The sequence below is a fragment of the Hippocampus zosterae genome, chromosome 20, assembly GCF_025434085.1.
Source record: "Hippocampus zosterae strain Florida chromosome 20, ASM2543408v3, whole genome shotgun sequence".
NCBI lineage: Eukaryota > Metazoa > Chordata > Actinopteri > Syngnathiformes > Syngnathidae > Hippocampus > Hippocampus zosterae.
In genome coordinates, this window is record NC_067470.1 from 10673247 (window position 1) to 10699653 (window position 26407).

The 26407-nt window shown below is 55.2% G+C and overlaps 2 protein-coding genes across 6 annotated transcripts in view; one reads left to right on the plus strand and one right to left on the minus strand.

Moving 5' to 3' along the window:
- LOC127593056 (rho guanine nucleotide exchange factor 4-like) lies at nucleotides 1-16312 on the plus strand. 5 transcript variants are annotated; one of them, XM_052054257.1, is made up of 13 exons: nucleotides 1-303; nucleotides 2294-2797; nucleotides 2879-3011; nucleotides 6888-7033; nucleotides 12282-12461; nucleotides 12553-12756; nucleotides 12899-13078; nucleotides 13178-13410; nucleotides 13490-13619; nucleotides 13683-13814; nucleotides 14066-14309; nucleotides 14580-14657; nucleotides 14735-16312. In XM_052054257.1, exons 1-13 carry the CDS (start codon nucleotides 223-225, stop codon nucleotides 14890-14892), a joined length of 2403 nt encoding a protein of 800 aa, XP_051910217.1. In that variant the 5' UTR covers nucleotides 1-222; the 3' UTR covers nucleotides 14893-16312. The 5 variants fall into 5 exon arrangements, with proteins under 5 accessions (XP_051910217.1, XP_051910216.1, XP_051910215.1 ...); XM_052054256.1 differs by having other exon boundaries at nucleotides 5-303; nucleotides 13238-13410; nucleotides 13490-13814; XM_052054255.1 differs by having other exon boundaries at nucleotides 8-303; nucleotides 13490-13814.
- The window catches only part of palmdb (palmdelphin b), a 12670-nt gene continuing 2333 nt past the window's right edge, over nucleotides 16071-26407 (minus strand). The window contains exons 3-8 of the mRNA XM_052054261.1: nucleotides 26056-26136; nucleotides 25528-25658; nucleotides 25029-25143; nucleotides 17983-19690; nucleotides 17823-17911; nucleotides 16071-17715 (exon numbers count right to left, since the gene is read on the minus strand). Coding sequence (XP_051910221.1) covers nucleotides 17632-17715; nucleotides 17823-17911; nucleotides 17983-19690; nucleotides 25029-25143; nucleotides 25528-25658; nucleotides 26056-26136 — 2208 coding nt within the window. The 3' untranslated portion in view covers nucleotides 16071-17631. The remainder of the gene's footprint in view (nucleotides 17716-17822; nucleotides 17912-17982; nucleotides 19691-25028; nucleotides 25144-25527; nucleotides 25659-26055; nucleotides 26137-26407) is intronic.

Consider the following 26407-nt stretch of genomic DNA (forward strand, 5'->3'; position numbering starts at 1 on the left):
GATTAAGCCGCTGTAGGAGGATCACAGAATTACCGTGGAGACACGTTTGTTTTTTTTCCTTGTGTACGGCCGAAGGAGGAAGGAAAGAGCACTCTTTTCAAATTTGGAGCATTGATGGACTGGGACCGACTGAGGCCTAGAGAACGCTGCAGGCATGTCGTATGGCTTAGACCTGAACTTTTCTTGTTTGGTGATGTGTGCGCATGAAGTGTGAGATACACCATGGGAGCGGTGCTAAGCTGGTTTTCGACTCTCGTTTACTTCTTGGTGCTGGATACAGCTTGCACATTGATACGCAGAAAAGTAAGTATGCATCTGTCTATCTATCGAGATACACACACACACTGTATGGGCGACTTATTGATTTATTTTTACAACAAACATTTTTTTTTCTTTCCACTTTCAAGTCTACTTTTTTCCCCCAAACTATTTTTCCTTGCCCAAGTCAAAGCAAGAGGTCAATTTAATTGCGAGTTAGTACATTTCTTTTAAAAAGGGGCTCTTGAGGACTGCAAATGGGGAAATGCGGCACAAGTCTCAAAGTAGGTCCGAAGCGGCACCTTATTTCATGTCGACAAACGTTTCCGTGTCAAATAAGCTAGCTATCCATTTCCCAACAGCGTAGCAGGCCAATGCAAAACAACTGGCAAGGTGTCTGTTGCTAGGCAATAGCGTTCCACGTCAAGCCTGGAGACGCAACGTCATCTGACGGATTTCTTGGGTCACCGGCCCCCACGGCAGCGCGGCGCAGCAGTGAAAGAAATCAAGCAGATTTCTCCCGTCTTCAAAACGTAAAGGGCTCGATGGGGCTTGGCCAAAATAGATGACGGAGTTGACAAACAATCAAAGAAAGACCACGCTCGCCGTTTCTGGACTTCACTAAAGCATCTCGGTTCATCCATTTGTCCATCCATCCGTCTTCCGCTCATCCGGGGTCGGGTCGGGCCTCCATTCGGGTCCTACTCCGAGTCTCTCCTGAATGACGGAGAAGCTTCTCATCCCCGACCTGGACGGGCCACTCCGCATGTCATGTTCCGAAATTGGCAGCAGGTGGCAGGGTTCCATTTTTGCCGCCTGCAAACCTGCTGCCTATTTGTCGGTGATTGCACCTGCTTATCTCGGCGCTCCGGCGGTTGACTCATTGCCGGAGTATTTATTACATGCTGTGCCACTGCTGTTGCACATATTTCGCAAATTATTGTTCGATACCATTCACAGTTAGTTACATTATCGTCGTCCCAAGGGAATATTTATATTATCGTGCGTGAACAAGTATGTGTTATGATACATTCCTTGCCGTTTTTTGCGTTTTCTGTTGTCGCGTTTTCTTATTTCCTGGTTCTCTTTTTTGCCGGCGTTTTCTGTTGTCGCGTTTTCTTATTTCCTGACTATCGTTCTTTGACCAGCGTTTTCTGTTGTTTATTAGACAGGATTTTTGTTTGGAATAAATGTTACTGTTTTTACAAAGTCCTTGTCGGTATCTGCTATTTCGGGGATCTGTTTATTTTCGTTTTCTCCGTTACGTACGAAGCAGTTCCCTTTTCCTGCTTCGTGCGTAACGTGACACCGCACTTGATGGACGATTCAGCGAGATTTAGATCAGTGCTTGATGGAGCCGACACAACCGGCGTTATCTGTGGAAAAAGAAAAAAGAAAACAAAGAGACTCATTACTGAAGTTAGGGAACCAGACGTCCCAGTCAATGGTGGAGCAGTACTATCGAGTCTTTCCGTGCTTCCCTTTGGCAGTACGGAATTGAAAAACCATCGATAACTGCCATGCTAAGGACACAAATGGATTCATGGCTTTCTTGCTCGAGATTGCTTTTTTTGTTGCGCTCACGATACGGTGTCGCGAACCTCGCTGATAACTGACAGACTGTCGCCAAATTGGCCATGACTTTCCAACCCGTAACCTCGGCACTGCGACGCAGCGGTTTGGCACACCGGAGAGTTGGTTTGGAGAAGCGGCACGTCGACTCCTAACCTTTGTTTTGTTTTGTATTTTGGGAGCGATAGAGCCCATATGCCGCATTTCCACGAAAAAACAGGATTTGAAAGCCGTCTATTTTCCGTGCCGCTTGTTCTCAGGTGGCGGGGTGAGCTCCGTCGCCGATCGCCGGCTGCAATTTCACAAGCTATTCGCGTGCATGCTTTTGGGACGCGGAAGGAATCCCCGTCAAGTTCCTTCAAATACGCAACCGTCGAGTACATTTTGGCGGGTGGGCGCGGAGTCGAGCGGAAGGATCCTGAAGGGCACTAATACCACTTGTGTCTTCTTTTTCCGCCCTCAGCCAAAAGAATGCCTCGAAGGACCCCCTCAACGATGTAAAGGATCTCGAATGGAAGATGCCGGCTCAGTTGACAAAGTCTTCAAAGTGAGCCCGAAAAGAATGGCGGGAGGTTACACTCGGGAATCCCGGAGCGAGTCGAGGACGATTTCAGATCTTCGTCAAGAGTCGAAAGATTCTCTGGGTGGCCCGGTGGGATCGGAGGACGTCCCCGAAGACTTCTGCCCCCCTCAAAGTAAAAGCAGAAGGCTGAAAGCACTTTCGCTTCAGCACAACCACGGGAGGAAGGTCTTCGCCACGCGCCGGCTCATAAAACGCCAGAACAACTCGGGCCATTCTGCTACTCCTTTGGAGTTCGGCGCCGAAGACGCGTGTTCAATCGATTACCGAGGCTTTCCGACCAAATTAGCACAAAAGCAACAGCAATCGAGTCGCGATCGAGTTTGCGTCGACGTCGGTGAAAAAACGGAGCCGAACGCAAACAGAGCCGCGACCTTAAACGCAAAGGTAACTGTGACGCTGGCCGCAACACGGGGGAAAAGCTTTGAGGATGACGGTGGTGAGCAAATGCTTTTCTCCTTCTGACAGCCCAGCAGTGTTACCGCTGCAACCCATGAGGATTTTTCCTCTTCCTCTCGATGGCACAAGGATCACGCTTTCTCACGGAGCACCCCGATTGGTCTGGATCGTCTAGGCCGGAGAAGGCGCTTCTCAAACTTTTGTAAGTATCTAATCCTTGACTCACTCGATTGAATCGCGTGTCGTGGCACAACGTAGTCACGCCGCTCTCAATTGGGGCTGGCGGAAGTATTCAAAACAAACGTGGTCTGTGAATCTCCCCGAGGAAAGCCGCACCGGTCGCCCCCTTGGCGTTGGCGTTTTTATGCGCCAGCCATTGACATCATCGAGCCTCAGAAAACCCCTGTGAATACCCCGGTGATGTCATGCTATACCACTTCGACAAGCAGAGAGAGGGGAGCGAGAGTAGCAGTAGAGAGAGAGGGAGGGCAGTGTGCAAATAGGGTGGAGAGACACACAGGAGCAGTGAGCGGAATGAAAGCCAGGATGGATGGCTCCAAGCCTTGTTCTACGCACGCCAGTCGAAATAATCAAGGCGACAGCTGAAGCTTACCTCTCGTCTCCACGGTGGTGGACTCGTTGGGCCGCCCCGCTTGATTTCGCATCGCTCGTTACGATTCCCTCCCCGCATCAAAATGCGGACCCATCAAAACTCAGAAGGGAGCGCCCCCCCGCCCAAGGACGCTTGCGGTGGCTCCGACGGTCACGGAGCATCGCTGACGAGCGCGACTACGGACAGCGCGGCGGACACCGGGCTCGGGGTGGCCGGACGCATCGGGGGATTCGACGGTAGCCCGAGCGGCACTTTGAGGGGTGTCCCGTCTCGCTATTGGAGCTTGGAGAGTCTCCGCTCCACCGCAGGTAAAGAAATGCCCATCACGCCTTTCTCTCGCTTTCAATCGCCATTCCAAACTTGAAACTTCACTCCCTTCTCATCTCTTAGCCGACGTGTCTGAAAGACTGGCGTGCGGCAGGCAACAGGTTGGCAAGTGCTGGTCAACTTTGCGTCTGATTTCGGAAAAGATGGGGAGGTGGGGGCGGGTGTCTTTCCTTTACACTTTGCAACTTTGGATCTCAAGGTGAACCTGATCTAAAACGGACCGGATGAGGTCCTAGGTGCACTCTCGCAGGCTGCGGTTGATCCATATTATGTCAGTACAGTCAACCCTCGGCTTAGCCTTCTACATCGACGTGCTTTTGGGGGCGCGGGGGTATCGGTGCCATCGAGATACAATCCAATGCAAAGCATCTTAAGTGATGAAGCACTGCACCAATCGCTGCAGCCTTATAGAACAAAGTCACGACACCCGGTGACCTCGAAGGACATAACGAAGCTGCGCCTTCCGACGCCAGTTCATTGTCAAATGGCTGACGCCGCATGAACACGAATGGATGTAAAAAAAACACGTCGATGACAAATGAACGCCGTAAGACGTGAAACAAACAACCGCAGCGTTCCGACTTCGTCTCAGAAATCATTGCGTCAGCAAATGAAAAGGGCCTTCTCCAGTTCAAGAAGTGCCGCGCCCCAAAGCCGTTGCCGATCATCTTTCGACCAATCGGTGAGCCTCGAACTCCGCCCCGATCTTGTTGCCGTGACGGACGATTGTCGAAATCGCTAGCCTGGCTTGGTCTGGCAGACTCCCTTTCGACAGTGCGAGATTGGCTTCCGTTGAGCGGACTTGTTTTCAAAAGTACAACGACGGACGGGTTGATCGCTAGCGTTGCTAAGCGACGGAGGGGACTCCCGCGCCATCCATTTTGTTCGTAAGCGAGGTCGCGGCGCCAGTTATCCTATCGATCGAAAGAAGACTAGCGAGCTAGAAAATCTAAAAAAAAATATGATGCCATCGATGAGCTAAGGCAAATGAGCATAAATGAGGCACAGCGACACACGATAAAGAGAGCGAGATCAATCATTTCTGAACTTTTTCAACCATGAACATGAGTTGTAATAGAAAGCCAGGAAGTCAAGATCGGAATGGATGATTTGCTTGAGAAAAAGAAAACAGATATGAACCGCACTGACGGTTGAGAAAGTCTTTCTGAGAAGCGGTTGCGTTGATGAGGAGTCGCCTCTACACCGCCATCGCAACAAGACTTGGCATTTGTGAAAACAATTTAGGTGTGGAGAATGAAGGGAGGGAAGGGAAGCGTGCCCCAGCGCGTCAATCAGAAGAAGAAGAAGAAAAAAAAGAGGCTCTCTCGGATATAGATCATGGTAGAAAAGCCATTCATCCGGCGTGACTTCATGGTCTAGCTTTATTGAAGAGGACTCAACTTCGAGTTTCCAGGATCCCAACGCCAAAGGAGGAAAACATGTTTACTTAACGCGTTCCCCAAAGCGCACACCATACTTCAGAGTGTGTTTGCGGGCACTGGATTGGAAAATTGAGTTTTTAGACCGCCATTTGACAAACTCTCCAGCCGGCGTACAATGAAGACATGATAACGTGGCGCTGCATGAAAGTGAAAAGAGCCGTCGTGACAAACGAGACTCAAAAATAGAAATGGATTTGCTACCGATGTGCCCTCCGGTATGCGCGATTGTTCGGAGATCGCCCAACGTCTTCCCTGAACCGATGCAGTTGTTGCGCGTGTACTGCAAAAATGTCTCCATTTCCTCCACGTCATTTTGCTCGGCGAGTCGACAATGCTTCCCGCCGGCGTTTGGCCATTTCTTCTTCTTCCGCGTGGCTTGTTCCCTCTACTTTGCTCAAGTAGAGTGCCAGAGTGCCCTTAAAGGCAACCAAGCAAGAAGGACAAACATCACGTAAATCATGTGTCATGAAAAGACAAGGAAATGACGAGAACCGCAAAAAAGAGCACTACAAATTAAGTCTGAGGAAAAACAAAAAAACCCACGACTTACACAATGAGACAAACCATGGCGAGGATCAGTCATCCGACAGCCAGCTTTTAAAGGCAGCAGGAGAACGATGGCGATCAGAAGAAGTTTGCGGCTCTGGAGGGAACGCCCTCCAATCCCGCCAGTGAGATCAGTGAAACTCAGTGAAACTTCAAAGTGCAGAATCATCCGTCCAAATATAACACCTGCTTCATGCTAACTAAAATAGTGACCAATGACCTGAATAATCGCCCGGGTGGCAACTATATCAAGTCGGAAAAAGCGGCACGCGCAGCTCAGAGACGATCCTCCTTCACAAATCGAAGTCTCACTTTCGCTACGCATTCCCACGGGATTTGATCCGGCGCTACTCTTAAAGTGACAGCGCTACGTTTGTTCAACAAGGCAGAGTTCACGACAAAAGTCCAAGTATGGTTCACCTGGTTACACGCACACACGTACGCATATCCTTTTTCTTCGTCCCGCGATGGCTGCACGTTTGCCACAACTGCGAAGACATTTGTCGGTGAGGGCCGTGATGAGGCGCGACAGCAAGAGTATTTTTAGCTCCTTTGATAGGCGTCCACAAAGCGCGGGCGTTTTCAGAGGATGCCGGCCCCAATAAAAGCCAATAATAGCTGTGTAAAATTAGATCAGCTTTTTTATTGGAAGCAACCCACCACCCCACTTGGATCGTGATTGCAGCTTCCGTGTGCTTGGGAGGCTTCACTCTGGATACCAAAGCCCCTCACAGCTCCGACACCATTGGAGAATCGGAGGCTAACATTGTTCCAAATATGACCTTTTATCTTAAGTGGAACAAATAGTGAAGCATCGTGTCGTTGGAGTCGTCAGGCTCCAGCAGAAAAATTCCACTTTGGACCCTTTCTTCATGCGCAATCCTAGCTTGATGAGCGGACACCAAAAACTAGCATCATGGATTCCCCCCCCATCGCATGACGAACAGCATCTGTTCGAGTGACGCACTGCATGGAGACTGAAAACATGAGGGGGGGGGGGGCGTCCAGAGCGAATGCGACGACGCTCGGGTCGTCGCGTGCACCATCGGCAATTCGGAGTCTCGGGCGTGACGCGTGGTGGCCGTTTGCTCGCACTGCGATGCGCCGGCTTTCTTTCCTCCGGTCCCATCCTCCCCGTTTGACTCCGCAGTGCCTCTTCCTGATGGGGCCTCCCACAAGTCCAGGTCCAGAGAAGAGTGGAGTGAGGAAGACTTGCCGTACGAAGACTTTTGCGCTTCCGCTCACTGTTTCGGACATCCGGGAGGAGGCGGCGGGGAGCAGCTGGCTGTCAATGAGGTAATTTTCAACAATCATCTGCCGATTCTCCATCGCATTCGCCGCAAGCGAAGGAACTCAAGTCCGTCCTCCTGGCGAACACCTTTGTGGCGCGTCCGCCCCGTCGTCGTAGGCCAAGCGCTCCTTCCGGACGCCCCGCGATCAGTTTTCAGTGACTCCTGGACCGTGACGTTTGTCTGTCTTCACTGCAGACTGAAGCAGTGAAGACAGAAGCAGCCAAGGAGTCAATGTTGACGCTTGTTTCGCCATTTTCATGCTGCGTGGAGTCGCATGTCGAAAAGCATTACGCGTCCACTCCGTCATAGTGAACTATTGATTGCTCTAAATCCCTCACAAATGTTTGCAAAACAGTTCCCGGTAAACTTGCCAACCAAGTCCCGTTGCTCGTGGGAAGGCTGGGAAAAAGATCACGTTAACTGCCGGTTCGCACGGGAAGCGGTCGCCCGCTCGCATTTAGCGTCGGTCAGATGTGGGAGCTTGCGCAACATTTGCTTCCAACGTCGACTTCATGCGACGGATTTCGAGTTCAATGTCAAATCTCCGATGGGTTTTGGTGAAACGGGGTGACGACTGAAAGCCACCCTGGGCCTTATTTTCCTGCCATCTAACTGCGCGCGCCGGTGCCATTTTCTGGCAAGCTAGGGAAAATATAGAAATCGCCTTGACGTGGGGGCGAGCTTGACCGATTTCTTTCCCGGCCGGTTGAGGCGGCTCCCCTCGTTCCCCATAAATTCGGCGCAGGTGAGTCACGTTTTGCGTGATGGTAGTTGTAAAAAAGCAGGGAGGCAGGGAGGAGCAGGGTGGATTGACCAAAATGTATTTACAGAAAAATACACACAGTAGTACAATGGAAAAAACACTAAGTCGAAGTACTAAAAAAAAAATCCCTGGAAATCACAAGTATCAAACCAAACTACAATAGAAAACAAACCATGACAGGAGCACATGTATGTTAACATACTCACAGCTCACATTGACCCAACAAAGACTGGCAGAAACTCAGGGAACTAAATACAAGCTAAGTGACGAGACAACGAGAAACACCTGGACAACACACAAAGGGCTGAGGGAGCTAATTGGTTACACACAAGGAACACTGATAACGAGAACAGGTGGCGAAAAGAGGGCACATGAGGAATCAAAACCAAACGTAACCAAATCGAAACATAACAGTGAGGAGCGGCGGGAGAGCCGCGTGCGCCTCGGAGATCAATGCGTGTCGTCAAAGCCGGTTCTGAATTTTGTTGAGGAATGGGAGCTGTCAATTTGCTCTTGGCCCTTCCTTGGTTACAGGTTCTTTTATCTCTCTATAAGGTGGAAGAAGACCCAACACCACGTAGTCTTTTCTTCCGTTTATCACAACGCAACACGAATCGATTCGGGCTCCTGTGAGTCTCAGATTTCATCAGGAAGCCCCGAGCAACTTCAGTCACACGTACATATAGACATAGTATGTTAATTATGTTAATTAGGGGCGGGCAGTCCTTCCCCTTATGTAAAAATCTGAAACAAAGAAAGTCAAGCAAAGTTCGATCTTGGCATTTTGACAAAGTACAGAGAATATCTGCTGGTCCACAATTCTTGAGATTAGGTTTCCTCTTCGAAGGCACTTGACAGCCTTCAGAGACTTTTACGATGTGGGGGACGCAAAAGAAGACGGCCAGGGGGCTGTTAATCACTCAAAGGCAAATAGGACCCCAAATTCACCCTACACTCTTTGTTTTAACTACTTCAGCAGATGTTCAGGAGAGAGACTAGTGTCAATAGTTCTCATAGCAAGATGAAATTCATTAACAATGTTCTACTACTACTTCTAGCGGAATAATTCCTTAACAATTTGTGACACCTACGACTCTTGCTAGAGCAAAAGACCTCGCCAAACTGAGGGAGGGAGAGATGCCAATGATCCCTCTGTCGGTGTCCTATGTGGAAATTCAAGAAAGTTCCAGAAGAAGGAAATCCGTGTCGTATCGAGCCGTTTTTCATTCCCCTCATTCCACCTCATTTTTGCCGCAGTCTGTATTTTCTGCGCTACGCCACGGAAACACCCGATTCTCACCCGGGTCTGTCGGTTTGCAGACCACGGCCAACTGTCAGAATGGCGGGTAGCTCGCTGCTGTTGCATCCCCGACGGGAGATTTTTCTGATGTGTGTGTGTGTGGGGGGGGGGGGGCTCTAGTCGACAACACGCTAAATATATTGAAAGTGGAGTTGTAGGTGATGGGGTGTTTTTGTATGGCCATTTTTTGGTGGGGGGGGCTGGTTTCACGTCAAGACGGCGGGACACAAAAAGCGGTTGGCGAAGATTTGACGGTGAGCGGCTCCATCGTCACTCTCCTCCGTCGGAGCCACGGATGCAACTCTCTGCCCGACAACGCAGCCCTCCTCCCGCCTCTCCCTCTTCAGGGCTCGCTCGGGCGCAGGGTGGGCCGCCACGCTCTCGCGCTCTCTCTGTGCTGATTGGCTGCTGGCTCTGCGAGGGCGTGCGCAGAAAAAGAAAGCACTGGAGAAAGGCGATCCTGGAGGGCTCGGACGGAGCTTCTCTCGCCAGAGCGCAGAGCCTCCTTTTGACCGGGAAAAGCACGGTGGGCGATCCTTTTTGGATTGGGGCGGTGTCCCCGCGATGGGAAGAGGAATAGCGCCCCGACACGAGAAGAGAGACACGCATGATGGACGGTCGCGGGAGATATGAGCAGCGACGGTCAAAACCCAGCATCCCTTTTTGCCGTCTGTCCTGATATTTTGAGCATCCGGGGGGACGCCAGGAGAAGTGGTGCGGGAGGAGAGGAAAAAGGAGGGACCGCCTCGCGCGTCGCGCCGCAAACAGTCGCGCAACGCGCTCACCGTCGCCGAGCGGCGTCAAAGTGGCAGGAGGAGAAGAAGAGGCGGCGGCGGCCACAACCGGGAGGGGGAGGAGAGCGCCGTCGGGGCCCGACGGCAAAGGCGGACGAGAAGAGGGCCTCGAGCAGGCGCTGTGGTGCGGGGGCTCGGTGCTGGGGGGCGGCGGACGGAGGAGGCGCGGAGCCCCCGAGCCGGAAGACGAGGACGCCGCGCAACCGATGGCTCGGGGCGGTGGCGGCGGCACTCCGGGGAGGTGGAGCAGGCAGCGGATGGGATTCGTCAACACCGTGCTGCGCTGCAACCTCCCTCCCGAGACGCAAAAAGTGGTCGTTTTCTTCATCATGATGCTGCTCATCATCATCAACGTGGTGCTCATGTTCCTGTTGGCTTTCCAGTAGGAGGAGGGGGAGGACGCCGCCCGAGCCGAGCGCGGCACCATGAAGGAGGGGCCGGCTGCCTTTTTGAGGCAGCTCACCTTCCGGGTGTGATGGCTATCCAAAATGGGGGCCACGCGGCGCAAGAGAAACGCTTGGCCGACCCAGTCTACTATTTGCCCAGACATTTTTTTCACTGGCAAATGCTCAACGTCACTCACAGGTTTTCTTTTCTTACCCGTTCAGAGCTGTTAAAAACAAAGTGCGGCCTCGGAATCATCCGAACACCAAAAGCAGCGGCGAGGAAGAAATCTATTCCCATCAGATATCAGCGCATTGTTGTAACTATCTCAAGTTCATCTCTTCACACGTCCGCCGTTATTTGCTGAAAAGCGAGCACCCAGGCCAAAGCAAAGCAGGACGTTAGCGCCATCTCGGTGCAAAGAAATCATGTTGTGCTTTGCCGCCATCTTGTGGCATCCGTGGAACGACAGTGGTTCCCCGAAACCTGCCTTTTGAGGCATTCCTCGTTCAAACTACCGTGCGACGACGACTCATTCATTTGGATGTCTTTTTTCATCGGAAATTGCTGTCGCTCGACAAAGAAGAAAAAAAAGACAGTCATAATATTGTCCTTCTGGCAAATGTGAACTGGCGGTGAGCAGATGAAGTCAAGTTGGCTGGCGCCATCTTGAGGCGGGGGCTCAAGTGCACTCGGATCTCCACTTGATGCTTGCGTTTCGGGACAAGGACTCGTATCTCAAGCCGTCACTACATTTTGAAGTGATGCGACTACCTTTTGGAGGGGGGGTGCTTTGTCTCCATCTGGTGGTATGGATGACGAACCTTGCTATGTTTGATTCATCTTCTGCCTTTCCTAAGGTGACAAAACGTCACGGCGGCTCACAAGAGCCCGTGTCCGAAAAAATTCCAGGCCTGGCCTTGAAAGAGATTTCAAAGCCAAACGACACGTTTTCCCCTTCAACGCGGGACGGCCGTCAAGCGAGAGATCCCGGGGGCGCTTGCTTCGCTCAGCGCGCCAGAGGGGCGACGGTCACAACGGGACGACTGGCGGCGTCCGCTCACAACGCCTCGAGCATCTGACAGTTCCGGCCGTAGCAACCCTCTTCGTGGCCACGGATATCCCCTCGACAACAACAACAACGCCTCGACGTCGCCTTCTTCCCCAAGCAAAATCCCAATTTCCATTTTCACAGACGGCGCAAGTGGGCCCTCTTTTCGAACATGGAACAATCGCTGCAAAGCATTTGAAATTATTTCTCGGAGGGCTGCTCTTGTCCACTCATTTGTCTCCGAGCGCTGGTGACTTTTTCTCCCAAGATGAGCGATACGCCGTCGTACTTGTGGGACTCCCGGAAAAGGGGAAAGTGAATATCAGTTCAGACTTGATTTCATGTCTCTAAACAATAATAAAAAAAAGCTGTTTGTCTTCTGTGGTCATTTTGTTAGCAAATCAGAAATAGGGCCACTAAGGGAGGGGGGGGGGGGGGTTGAATGTCATTATCTTTTCCTTATGTTCATTCATTCATTCATCTTCTGAGCCGCTTTATCCTCACTAGGGTCGCGGGGGGTGCTGGAGCCCATTCCAGCCGTCTCCGGGCAGTAGGCGGGGGACACCCTGAGTCGGTTGCCAGCCAATCGCAGGGCACATAGAGACGAATAACCATGCTCGCTCACACCTAGGGACAATTTAGCCTGTTCAATCAGCCTGCCATGCGTGTTTTTGGAATGTGGGAGGAAACCGGAGCACCCAGAGAAAACCCACGCAGGCCCGGGGAGAACATGCAAACTCCACACAGGGAGGCCGGAGCTGGAATCGAACCCGGTACCTCTGCACTGTGAAGCCGACGTGCTAACCACTGGACTACCGGGCCGCCCTCTTTTCCTTATGTTGTATGGTGTAAATGGATTTTTAAAAAAAACAACAACAATCATTTAGTGAGCCAGTCACGGCACATTTAAATGAGCCATCCCATCAAGCGATTGAGTAAAGTTGAACCGATTTACTGCAGCTCATCGGCGACGGCAACGCGGTGTACGCCGAGGCGCTCTGGGATCACGTCACCATGGATGAGCGAGAGCTCGGCTTCAAGGCCGGCGACCTCATCCAAGTGGTGGACGCCACCGACAAGGAGTGGTGGTGGGGCCGCATGGTGGACAGCGAGGGATGGTTTCCGGCTTGCTTTGTTCGGGTGAGTGATGGGGGATGGGGGGGGGGATTTCTACTGTGACTCCAGAAAACTCCAGAATGTCCTCGTCTTTTCCTCCCGACTCCCCCGCTAGTTGCGTGTGAACCAGGACGAGCCCACAGAGGACTTGAAAGCCCACCCGGAGGCGGACGAACGGGCCGGGGGCAAAGAACGGCCGGGACTCGGATGGTACTCGGGACCCGGGCTGCCCGGCAAGGAGCGGATGAGGGCCAACGTTGTCAAAGAGATCATGAGCACGGAGCGAGATTACATCCATCACCTGAAGGACATCTGCGAGGTCGGCTTCATCGTCCGAGGGGGCCGCCCCTCGGCCTTCCCGGAGAAGACGCGAATGGCGGGAAAAGCGCGGCGGTTTAGCGCTCTTCCGATCGGCTCCTTTCGCCCCGAGCGATGGCCGGTTTTTTCCGTTTGTCGCGCAGGGTTACATCAAGCAATGCCGCAGGAGGACGGACATGTTTACGGAGGAGCAGCTCGGCGGCATCTTCGGCAACGTGGAAGAGATCTACGAGTTCCAGAGAAAGTTCCTGCGGATCCTGGAGAAGCAGTACGACAAGGAGCGACCCCACCTGAGCGAGATCGGTTGCTGCTTCCTGGAAGGCGTAAGCGCGTCTGGCGAGGGGAGGGCGCGGGTGCGGCCTTCGAGCTAACCGGTCCGAGGCCAACCGCTAAGCGGTCCCGCTGCCGTCTCGTGCGCGCAGCAAGTCCACTTTCAGATCTATTCCGAGTACTGCAACAACCACCCGAACGCCTGCGTCCAGCTCTCTGCGCTCATGAAGGCGAGCAAGTACGTGTTGTTCTTCGAGGCCTGTCGACTCCTCCGGAAGATGATCGACATCTCCCTGGATGGCTTCTTGCTCACGCCGGTTCAGAAGATCTGCAAGTATCCCTTGCAGCTGGCCGAGCTGCTCAAGTACACCAACCCGGGCCACAGGTGAGCTTCGCGCGAAGACGGGCGCCCGCCCGGCCGGCCGGCCGGGTCACGAAGCGCGCACTGCGGCTGTGATCGGCAGGGAGTACCAAGACGTGGAGGCCGCCCTCGACGCCATGAGGAACGTGGCCAGGCTCATCAACGAGAGGAAGCGGCGCCTGGAGAACCTGGAGAAGATCGCCCGCTGGCAGGGCTCCATCGAGGGCTGGGAGGTAGGCGCCGCGAGGGATGCGGGCAAGCGCCGCGCTTTCTGGAGCCCTTTTCTCTCTGCGCAGGGCGCGGACGTATTGAGCAGGAGCTCCCATCTCATCTTCTCGGGAGAGTTGACCAAAGTGTCTCCGCCGCACGCCAGGAGTCAACAGAGAATGTTTTTCCTCTTTGACCATCAGATCGTCTATTGCAAAAAGGTCGCAACGCCGCTCTCGCCTTTCGAGTTGCCTAGCCCCGGCGTGGAGGCCAACCGGTCAAATCGAGGGAGGGGGGACGGGGGGGGGGTGGGGGCAGAGGTGAGAAAAGAGCGACGGTTCTCGGCCTCGGTCGCATCTCGCTCGCCCTTTTGCGGAATGGACTCGTACAACGTTGAAAATCAAAAATGCACTTTGGAAGGAGACGGATCCGCTCTTGTGATGAAACGCAGTTTTCCCGCGACTCCTCCTAGGATCTCCTGCGCCGGGACACGCTCTATTACAAAGGCCGGCTGGACACGGACCGCATGGAGATCACAGATGTCCGGGACGGCAAGGAGAATCACTTTAACGTCAGCGTGAAAAACACACTGCGGCTGCGATGGCCGTCCGGCGAAGAGGTGCACCTCCTGTGCGCCAAGAAGCCCGAGCAGAAAGAGCGCTGGCTTCGAGCCTTCGCCGAAGAGAGGAGGCGAGTCCGGTCCGACCGGGAGACAGGTCGGATGCCCCGCATGTCCGCTCCGCTCTTTGTCGCGTAAAGAATGCTCACGCGAGCGGACGAGAACATCGATCGAGTGCGCGGCCCCCAAAAGTGACACGGAGATATGAAAAACAAAGTCCGGCTATGCCAATGTTCTTTCTCAAAAATTCTTTTCTGGTTCTCTGTGTCACTTCAGGGGCCAAGCTAAAAGAAACCCCGACAAGCCGGCAATGCACGAATGCGGCGCTTCGATCCGGAAGGTAACCTGCGTCTTTTTCTCTCCAAAGGTTTTGCGCTCACCGAAGAGCAGAAAAAACAGGCCATCGCCAACGCCCGCAAAAGCCGTCCGGCCGGCAAACCCAAAGGTACTCGGGCGCACGCCGATAGGACCGCGTCGATGACGGCGGCAGTCCCGTTTGATCTTCTCCCTGCGTTTCCTCAGCGGTGAGCGGAGCGTACCGCGACTTTGTGCCGAGAGCCAAAGAGCCGGCCCTCGCCGCGGCCTTGCCGCCGTGCCGCGTCTTGGTGCTGGAGGAACCCAAGCGCAAAGCCTCCACCTTCTGGCACAACATCAGCAGACTGACGCCCTTCAAGAAGTAATACGCAAGCCAGATGGGTATCTTGCTTCTTTGCTGTCGAGGAAACGTGGACAGTTTGTTTTTTATGAGGAAGGAAATTCCCACGCGATCCACCCCCCCCCCCCACCACCCCACCCCCGTTACGTTTTTGCTCAATGCCGACCGTTCCCTCACAGTGCCAGATGACTTGGTTTGATGTCGACTTTCGTCTCTTGTCAAGTTCTCGCAAAAGCGAACGGGAGATTTCCTTCCAAACTCGTCGGCAAGACGAACAAAAGGATTTCGGGGAGGGAGGCGGGGCGAGCGAGACACTTTTAAGTTCCAAACAGTGACGGGGACCGCCGGAGCGTCGGCGGGCGTCCTCTTTTGCGGTGGGCTCCGATCGGCAAATAATTCCCCCCAGCCTTCATTCCTGTGGGCTATTTTGCAACTCCGCTGGTGAGCGAGCGACAACATCTTGACTGAGCGGCGCTCCACCGAGCTTGACTCGACATGCGCCGACGTGACTCAACTCAAACGTTGGACAGAGGCTCCGATGGAATGAATGAAAATGAGCGAGTCCCTCTACCATTCGCAACAAGAGTGAGATTTGGTGAGGGGTGGGGGGGGCTGCTAATCAAAACAGATACTGGTATCAGAACCGCCGAAACACGCCGAACGTTACCAGCGAAAGCAAGAGCCCCGTTATTTCCCCGACGTCACGTTCGACCGCAGCGGAGCGACGTTAGCCGGCTTTGCGCTGGGCCGTTGTCATGGCAACAGCGACGGGGGGGGGGCGGCGCTATTTTTATGGCCGGGCGGCGGCAGAAGAGCGCCGGCCCAGACGGCTTCTTATTTCCGGGAAGAAACAAGGCGGCGTACGGACACTCTGGCTTGGCCGAAATGAAAGCAGAACGAATGCGAAGGACGGAAACGTTGGGATTGTCCAAATGGGAGCGACGAGACAATATTTAATGCCATTAAATGATGTCATCCGGGCCTTCAAAGGGAGCGTGGTGTCGGTCTTGCTTATTTGCCGAGCCGGCGTAGCTTTTTTGATCCGACTTCCCCATCGGCTAAAAATAAATCAACATCTCAGAGAAGGAATCCCAAAGAAAAGCTAAAGGAAGGGGAGAATACGTCGCTCTATATAAAAACCAAACGAAGACCTTTAAACACGAACCCCATTCAAGCAGATTCGGGATCAACAATACAAGCCACTTGATTTTCCAATCAATATTTTATTGTTGCGGAAGTGGCACGGGCAAGCATGAGCACTTGCAAGCAAAACCTGAGCGCGTTTCAAACGTGACGTGGAAAAACAACACCGGAAGCCAAGAAACACAGAGCTTGCGCTTCTCATTCATGCTGTTGGGAAATGGGGGCGGGGGGAGTGTCTTTACATTGAATATTTACGCTGTTGGTAAATAAAAAGTTGGGATCAAATCCGTGAGGCAAGCAGAGCTGCCTACCGTGTTTTCACGACGATTGAATATATAGATAGAATATATTCTCGAATATAAACATAGAATTTATTTTCGGGCGTTCTTAGAAACCAAAACCGAAGTTGTTTTGCAACAATGCACATAGCCACACTCTATACAGGTGTTGGTACCTGCTTGGGGCATCCCTTTAGCGTCCACTTACACGCCCACCCTTCACTCATTGGCGGACTTCTTCCCCGCATGCCATATATGTAAATATACACGCCCACCCTTCACTGATTGGCCGACTTCTTTGCCGCATGCCTGTCCACAGTCACTTCCGCCTTTTCTCTATATAAACAGCGGGTCGGCTGACAGTCAGGTTTTGGAACTCAGCGCATACACAAGACGCTCCGCATCATAAGGCGTCCTGTCCATTTTGGAGAACATTTCAGACTTTTAATGGCGCCTTCTAGTCATGAAAATACAGTAGTTGAAAATTTCTTAGAGTATTCATTCATAGGAATATACACACACACAAACACACACACACACAGCTCATACCATAGAGTCACTCTTTGACATTAGAAAAAGAAATAAAGAAGCAAAACTCATGGCACATTTGAGCAAAAGTTTGGAACCATGTTTTTGCTCATCGTAAAATGGCAAAAAAAGGACACAATGCAACATGAGCGTCTCAAGTATCGTCTGCCAGAGCAACATCCAAATGTCAAGAAAGAGCTTTCAACAATGAAGGCAGCCGCGGCGGCTTACAAACACAAAACACATGCGCGCACTTTTCGGCAAGGCGAACGACTACAAAAGCCACGAGAGCAAAAACGCCGCAATTCGGGGAAGGAAGAAAAGACAAAAAGCAAGGGACAAACTACTGCGCCCCTTTGCGCAGCGCGTTAAGACCACGGCACCTCTAGCGCGCCGCCTTTTGGCCGAGACCTGCCACATCAGCTTAGCGAACAAGGATGCGCATTTTCCTCCTTCCGATTCCTCACGACGTCTTCGTCAGACCCGAGACTCCAGAAAAATGCAAAAAGGCTCGCCGCTAAGGTGCACTCGCTCGCAAACGTCGACGCCTCATTCGCCGGTGCGGATACGCAACAGCAGAGCCGCGCGCGAGTGGGAGCGGAACCGCAACGAAGTGAACCGAGGAGCCTCATTTATTTGAAATCGAAGAATTCCCGCTTTGCTGCCATTCGAAGGCGCACGCTGACAGAGAGGCCTTTGGACCATCGTGGCTTATTTCAATCAAGACCCAAACATTGAACGGATGCCGGAAAATCAAGCGGAGCAATCGGCAGCGGGGGCATCCTTCCCACCGGGACGTCTCGCCGTTTCCCCCGTCAGTCGTTTTTGGCGAAGCAGCCCGCCTCCCAGCGCAGAGCCATGGCGCTCTTGCGTCTTCCCACGGCGCAGCCCACTGGAAACTGACAAAGACCCGCGGTTACGTCGTCCCCTTCAAAGGCCATCATTGACCGTTTCTTTGAAAAACAAAAACACAGCGGTGGAACAAAAGGCCTTCGCCGGGGCTTACTCTGTGATCGCAGGACAGAGCGGAGCGATCCATTTTGGCCGTTTTCATGGGCGACGATGGCGACGACTTGCACTTCATTGGCGATGAAGCTGTAAGAAAAAGCAAAAGAAGCCACCCAAAGCGTTGAGGACCAGTCCGCAAGACGGGTTGGCGGGCTTACCCGGGCGGTCCAGCGACAAGGCGGCCGATTTGTTGGACGGCATCCTTTTGTCGGCGGGCCGGCCGCGGCCATAGAGACGGGCCCTCTCCTCGCGCAGCTCTTCCTCTCGTCGCCGCACCGCTCGCACCTCCTCGTCCACCAGAGACACACTGCTTCGCGAACGCAGCTTGAAGAAGGGGTTGCTGGGGAACATTTTCTCTTGGGGCTGGCAGGCTCTGTCCAGCGAGAACTCGGAAGCGCTGCGAACAATCGCGTCAGAGGTCTCTGGCACCGCGAGGTCCTCGGGGCGCCGCTGGCCGCGACCCGCCGCCATCGCCCCGGGCTCCTCTCTCGGCGGCTCCCTGGCGGGAGAGGGCGTGATGACCAAGGAGGGCGCGGCGGGGGGCGGGGCGCCGGCCGACGGGCCCGCCTCCCTCCGGAGCGGCGTTTCCGCCTCGTCGTCGGGAGACCTGGGAGTGGAATCGTCCAAGCCGGAGTCTTCCGAGCACGGGCTGAATTGCGGGGCGGAGGGCTCCGCCTCCCGGGCCCACCCGTCGCCTCTCTCCATATTTCGCACCGGCGCGTACGTGCGAGCGCGGCCGGCGCGGGGGTCGGGCTGGCGGGCGGCGGGCAGCAGCGCCTTATTGTTACTTTGCTCTTCCATCGCCCGCCACTGCTCGCGCGCCGACTGGAAGTCGACGTGCTCCGTGCTGACGTTGTCGCTCGCCGTCTCTTGGATCACGCAGAAGTCTTTGGGGAGCCTCCTGTCGGGATCCCGGGCGCGGCACGCGTGCGGCCCCAGAGCGCCGGGGTCGTCGCGCCAGGCTCTCCCGCCTCGCTCTTCCCCCTCGGGGATGTCGATCGGCAGCGGGGACGAGGCCTCTGGCCGCCCTTCCGCTTCTGGCGGGCTCGGTCGCGCCTCGCCATCGTCCCCTCGCTCTTCCGAGTCCGTCGCTTCGACTTTCTGCACAAAGAGCTCCCGTGCGCTTAAGTTGAGAGCGTCCAGATAGGAGTCGTCGTCTTCTTTGTTGATGGAGGAGGAAAAGACGGCCCTCCATTTTTCATCCGTCTCACTGTCGGAGGAGGCGGCTGCGATTTCCACTCGGAGGCACTCGTCCACGTCGTCGGGGGCCGGGTCGGGGCAGGACTCGCTCGATACGTCCGACAGAGCCTCCTCTCCCGCGACTCCCCGGGGAAGCGGCGGCTCCGGGGGCTCCCCGGGGACTTGTGGGTTCCACGTTTCGGCGCAGTCGGGTTCATCTTCCTCATCGGGGTACGGTCGGAGAGCCCCCCCGTGGCGCTCCAGATCCCCCCCTCGCTCCGTGCACCGGTGGGCCTCGCTTTCGCAAACGCTTTCGGCACCGGAGAGCGCGTCGGACACGGAAGAAGCGACGGACTCGTTCGGTCGGAGCCCCTCGCCTCCTTCCTCCGACGCGACGGCTTCCCCCTCTTCCCGGACGGCGCCGCTGCCGGGCGAGGCCGGGTCGCTTGGGAAGCGGCCGCCGCTCGATTCGTCGTCGTCCGAATCCGCCGGCGTCGCTGTCGGACTTCTCGGCCCGCGATCGATGTCGGAAGGGGCCGCGGCGACGACGTCCCCGCCGCCGTCCGTCTCGGCTTCCGGTAGCTCGGCGGTTTCCATAGCGACGCCGTCAGAGTCGGGATTCTCGGAAGCGTCGAAATCCGGCTTTAGCTCCTGCCCGTCGGATTCTTCGGCCTCGGAAGTGGCTTTCTGAACAAATGAGGAAAGACAAGACGTGGAGTTTTGGCCTTGCGCCGACGCACGTCTTCATTTGTGCCCCCAAATGCAAAAGAGACACCAAGTGGCTTTTTGTTTGAAGCCGTTTCCCAAAGAACCGCATTTGGAGCGTGAAGGCAAATCAGCGGCGGTGTTTTGCATTTGTTTGCTTCGGGAGGCTTGTTGCCAAGCGGTGAGACGCTCGTGACGCATCGGTGGAAGGACGGAGGCGTTTGTTTGTGCGTACGTGCGCACGTGCGGGGGTGTGCAATGGGGGCCGTTGCTGCCGTGTTTTCACGGCCTTTCGGCGACCCCGAGGCGGCAACGCGTTGACGTCAGCAACACCTTTTGGGGCTTCCAAGTACAAATGGCTTCCGTGTGACGCTTGACCAGATTTTTTTTGCTTCCCCCCAATGGGAGTTTGAACACTCGGGGGGAGGGGGGGGGTACTTGGAGGAATTTGAAAGCCAAACTCACGGCATCAATTTGAGCGCATCTGGCTTCCTTTGCAAGAAGACGAGCGGGAGAGAGGGCCGCCCGCCCTCCTCCCGCTGCGCCATTTTCATCGCGGCGGTCAGTCCCTCTGATGGAGGAAACGTCGTCGGCTGACGCGTGCCGCATTTGGGCGCGTGAACGCATGAAGCCAACCTGCAAAGAAGCGCGCGTGGAACAGACAGAGTCGCCATGGCAACCGGCAGCGGCGACACTCGGCGCACTCGTCATCCGCCACCTCCTCCGCCACCCACTCGGCAACTCCTCAGTGGACCGAGGCTGCCATGGTAATCGGCGCCTTCCGATGCGGTCGAGAGCCGCGCAGCGCTTTGCTGGCGGACAAAACCCGCAAACCAAACGGACAAACCAAACACTCGCGAGTGTTTTTCAGGGCCACGAAAAGGAAAGCGGGATGAGCCCAAGCTGCCGACGGCAACAAACAAAATCAGAACACTTGCGGCCCGCAAACGGCAGACCCGCTTCGAGTTGCTTATCGCAGACGGGGGACTTTTAGTTCACATCCGGATTCAGGTCGGACATCCTAGTTTCTTCGGTTCAAAGAGAATGCCGGTGAAAAAGTTCAGGGCAACAAACTTTGATCAAATTGTCACTTGGGCAATTTGGCAAGATTGCCCATGTGGTGTGATGTCCTCGTGTGAAAATTGTCCGTTGTGTCATTTGCGGGACTTGTATTGCCCCCCCCCCCCACCCCCTACCTCAGAGATTGGTGTCAAAACACCGCAGCAAATCATTTTTTGAAAAACAAAACTCGTCGTGCCACGAGTGCGGCGCAGTCGGTTCAAAACAGTCGTTTCGCTCGTTTTTGGGCGATTGTATCGGAAGCAAGTACTTCTGCCCAAAACAAAGAAAAGGCCTTGGTGGAAAGACCTCAACCGGGTCGGGGGGGGGGGGGTGCAAGGAATCAAACATCAAGATTCAAAGCGAACGCGACAAACCCGGCCGAGCGCCGACGGAATGACATACGAACCGATTTGTGAGACGACGAGGCACTGCCGGCCGGACGAGATGCGAGTGCCCGGAGGGAGCCGATCGGCGGAACCGAGGAGTTGACGTCACACAGAAAAAAAAGGACAAATGACAAGGAACAAAAGCAAATGGGATCAAAAGAAAGATGTGGCGACCCTCCCACCGCGTCTTCTGGGAGCGCAAAAGGACATGAGAGTTGATGGCGGGGACGCGGCCTAAGACGGGCCCCAAACAGGGAGAGGACGAAAAGCACCCGATGGATGACATTCAACAACCCCAAAAACAGACCGAAAGGGAGTGTTGGCCGGCGATCGTCCCCCCGCTTGACGTCGGCGAGCCGCGGCGCCGCGGAAAAGACAAGAGAAAAACAAAAGCGAGAAAACAGAAAACACCGGGCATCAAAAGTCCGCAGTTAGTCCCGACTGTGTCGGTCGGAACGCGGGAAGCCGGGGACCGACGAGCGCTCTGAAGTCAAAAAACGATAAGTGAAGGTAACCCGACATGACGCGCACCCACTCGGCCAAACGTGACCAGAGTAGAAACGCCAAAGATGCGGCAACTCTGCCTCGTCCGTCAGGAGCCACTTGAGTCACGTGGGAGCGAGAGAGCAGAATCTCCTCCTTTCCCAATAGCGAGCGAGACTCTCTCGTGTGGTCAGCATCATCATCATGGGGGGAAAAAAAGGCAATCGTTGATCAAGGCGAGCTGAAAAGCAAAACCTCGCGATGAGGCGGACGTACCTGAGAGCGAGTGTCGAGCTCGGGCGGGCTGCCGCGTCTCCTCTCTGAGAGGAGGCTCGCTAACTCACGCTCCACCGTTCTGCTCGGCTTGAGCGCTCACCGATTGGGCGGACACTCAAATGGGCCACCAATCCTCGGGCTCCCATCGAGGAGGTGAGGGGGGGGGGGGTGTGGGGAGGGGGGTTCCATTTTGCACCGGCTGGCGCGCGCGAAAGCTCGCCTCCGTCTCTTTTGTCAACGCGTAGCCATCCTGCTGCTCCACTTGCTTCGGGATGCGAACAGCCCATCATGACTTGATTGTGTGTGTGTGTGTGTGGGGGGGGGGGGGGGGGGGGGCTTTTTGTGTGTGTGTGTTTTTAATGAGCAGAATGCAACAACACTGTACCTTGACATACACAAGAGTGCAGCGCAGGTATTGATGAATGTGATAGCAACCATCACAGTCAATGAAGATAACAGATCGCTAATCCACAAGATGTTTGACAGAGCTTCAGTTTATGCAAGCGAGTCCCCACACACACACACCCACACACAGCAAAACCAGGGTTCACTGCACCGGCTCGAGTCGCGGTTGCTACGAAAAGACAGAAACGGCCACTTAGACCGGCCCTCGGCTCGCCGACTTGTGGATGAACGTCGGCTTGCGCAGAGCTAAATGATTCCGGGTCATCTTGGCGTCGTCACTCATCGCTTTGCGACTCTTCGCCGCTTCGGGTCGGAACACTTTGCTCCTGTAGCCTTCGGGGTGGTACGAGAGGAGCTGCCCGCCGTTTTTGCTTTCAACGTCACCAACTTTGTCGTCGTCGTCGTCGTCGTCGTCGCTGCACCCTATCGTCACCAGCTCGGCGCGGCAGTCCGCCTCTTCCTCCTCGGGGGCATTTTCATAGCCCATAAAAATCATGGTGATGGCCGTCGGGTCGCGGAAAACACCCGTCGAGGCGTCGCTCTGCGCTTTTCTTTTGCCCGAACTCTCCATCCAGGAGGGGACCGCGCGCAAAGGCGTCGGCCTCGCTTCAGACCTGACTTTGACGGCGGCGAAGGCTCCCCGCACCGGACCGTTGACGTGTTTTGCGTCGTTAGGCGTCGCTTCTTCTCGGCCGTTTCCTCGCGCCCGTTCTTGAGGGGGGCGGGCGGGTGACCTATGAAGTCGCGAAGGGCTCCGCCGGTGGGCGTCGTTCGCCGCGGGGGGTCCCGGGAGCCCGCCGGTTCCAAAGTAAGCGGCCGAGTAGACGGGTCGGTGATAGAGCGGATCGCCGGCTACCGGCTCGTCCGCAGCCCGTCGTCTTAGCTCGTCAGCTCGCTCGGGCGTCGTTTCGCCCGGAGACCGCGCAGCCGCCTCGGGATTCCAAGCGCGCGGGCGCTCGCGTCCGTCCTCGGACGGCCCGCAAGCTCTCTCCCGCCTGCTCTCGGGGCTAACGGCCGCCGCGGGGCCCGCTTGACATATTCCTGTTCTTTGCTCACGTTGCGCGCTCGCCTCCATTGGAAATGTTGCTGAAAAGCAAAAACATGGAGGTCTCAGACCGGTCGTCTCGGCTCCCGAAAGGGCGGCGCCCCCGTCGGCCGCTATTTGGGCCGCGCTCAACTCGGCTTCCAAGTCTTTATCGCCGCTCCTCGGTTGGACCCGACTGCAAAAAGCTCTCAAGGGTCAATTGTCAAAAGGTGTGGTGGAGACCAACCGAGTAAGTTGCAGAATCAAGTGACCCCCCCCCCACTCCCCCCGCCCCAACAAAAAAAAAATTGTTGAAACCAACACGGGGAATGAAATTCACTAGCACAGAAAACACCCGGAAGGAACCAAGGCGGTCGCTTTCGATGGGCAACCTTGTTTGGAGACCCGAGGTCGCTCACGGAGCCAATCGGGATGGGCTTTGCAAATGTGCTCTTTTCTCGGCTTTGGGAGAGCCCCAAAAGGTCCCTCCGAGGTTCGGCGACGGCTCGCTTTTGCCGCGTCCGACGCAATGGTGCCGATCGTCGTCGTTTTCACCCGTAGCAAGTGCGACGCATCAGCTCCAAGCGGGCGGACAAACAAACCCAAATTCAACAAATTTCACCAAATGCAAGCGTTAGCTCATAGGTGTCCAAGTCGGGTCCCGGGGGGCCGCCGCCCTGAATATTTTCCAGGTCTCACCTGATTCAAATGAACAGGTTCAACGTCAGGCTTGCGGAGATGATCTGATGATTTGAATCAGGTGCGTTGCAACAGGGAGACCTGGAAAACATTCAGGGCGGTGGCCCTCCGGGACCTGACTTTGACACCCATGCCTTAGCTGGTCAGTCACTCCACTCAAGCGGGCAAGACTTCAATCGTGCCGTTGGCCACTTCGCAAATGACGAATGACTCGAGCACGTGAGTTGAGGGCCGCCGTCCTGCCCGTTCTCCGGCTCTCGCTGTCGCGGCACACCGGGTTCGAGTCGGGTGCGCCGAAGCCGCGTGAGCATTTGCTTTTGCGGTGGGGAGAGATGGAAAATGGGCGGGGCGGGGCGGGACCCCCCCCGGCGACACCACTCAAGACCCCTGAGATGCAATGCGCCGCGGTGCTTTTCGCTCCAATCAAGCCCGATGCGACACACAAACGCACTCTCGGCGGCGGTGGCATATTTACCTGCGTGGGAGTCGGCGTCGAGCCCCTACGGTTGAACACAGAGGACTGGAATGTCAAAAGTGAGCAAGCAAACATCGCAGGACGACCGATCGCGCCACGGAAGCGAGACCGAGCTGGTGGACGCCGCTCGCTTCAAAAGCGGTCGCGCAGCAACTCCAAAGTCGGTCACGCCCGCATTGGTCTTTGCTCACCGCGCGGCAGCCTCGGCGGAAGTCAATGACAACCCAGCTCGTCAAATGGACCTCGTCGCCGAGCGCAAGGCATTCGGGAGAAAATCACATTTGGCGCCGGGTCAGTTGAAGTCGACCCGCGGTCACACAAAAAAGGGGGAGAAAAACAAGCTCTGTGTGTGTGTGTGTGTGTGTGTGTGTGTGTGAAAGCCTTGAAATGAGCCGAGCATCAAGTGCAAACCAGGCCCGAGTCGTCAGGTTAGAAAGCAAGCCATTGAAAAGATGGCCGTCCAAAGAAGGAGGACTCTTTTCTTTGTGTTTTTGTGCTCTTTCAGCCTACCTTGATGATGTCCTCCGCTGTCCTCTCCACTTCTTTTAATCGCTTCAGAACCAATTCCTCATTGGCCGAGATGTTGAGCTCCTCCGCTTCTAAGGCCTCGATTTCCTTTTCCATCCTAAACAATCAAACGGCAAGGCTTTCAGTGACATGCCGCAAGACAAGTTTTCTACGTCCATTCCACTTTCTCCTTTCTGCCTCCTTCCCAAAGTCACCATTTTGGCTCAGTCTCGGGGTGTCGGTCGACTCCTCGGAGGGCTCGTCGGCAAGCGGTTGGGGATCGGGAGCGGCAAAACGTAACCCCTCGGCGCCCGGGGGCTTTGGAAGCCACGAAAGCGGAGGGGGCCGCTCGGATAATTTCTTCCATCGACGGTTGACACGGCGCGGAACGGCGGGACGCGATACGAAGTCTGTGAGTGCCTCCGATTGAGCTGAACTGACAGACCGACACCCCCCTCCCGGCAACAACGCAGTGACGTTTGGGGCGGAGCGGCGGCGATACCTGTCAACGTTGCCCTGCAGTGCGTCGCTCCGTTGCCGTTCGTCCTGAGCCCGAAGCCTTGCGGCCTCCCGCTCCTCCTCCGATTGCCGACTCAAACCGTCCGTCAGCCACTGATCCCTCAAAGCCTTCTTCTGTCAACGGAAGCAAAGGCGGGCAAAGGTTAGGACTCCCGCGGCAAACGTCGCTCCCGTGCGTTCGCCGGTCGTCTCGGGGCGGCGCACCTTGACAAACCGCGAGAGCGCTTCCAAAAGTCAATTGAAAACGCGAACCTCATCAACATATTGGCGGGTCGGTTGCAAAACGTGGGCCGTTTGAAGCACGCAATGGTCTCTACCGACCTGATACCGGTCGGCTCGTCCCATCTTCGACGGAGCCGACGGACGTGAACGTTCAAATGCGAGGGACCGTCGCTCTTTGTTATTTTCTTCCTGCCATCGGGAGGCCGGCGCATCTCATGCTCAAGATTCCCGCGTCATCGGTAACGAGCGCGGATGTTGACTTCTCGCCGTTATGAAAAAAAAAAAAAACCTTGATGTATTGGAGCTGGAGTTTCTCTTCCTCGACTCGTCTTCTTTTCTCGGCAATGTATTCCTGGATTCTCCTCTTGTCCTGCGGAGGAAAGCGAAAGGTGTCGACGCCCGCCGCGTTCCGCTCAGGCCTTCAAGCCAGAAACGGATCGCCCGCAAGCATCCCCAGAAAAAACTCAACCCCCGCCCGCTTGGGGATTTTTGCCTCCAAAGTCTTCACGTTCTGCCAGATGAAGGCCCGCCGGCGGCCTGGAATTCTCTCCCGCGGCACGACGCGCCGGTGAAAGGAGATCTCTTTCATTCGGCCCTTCGGTATTTATAGACCTGGCCGACATTGGCCGCGTCAAAGACGG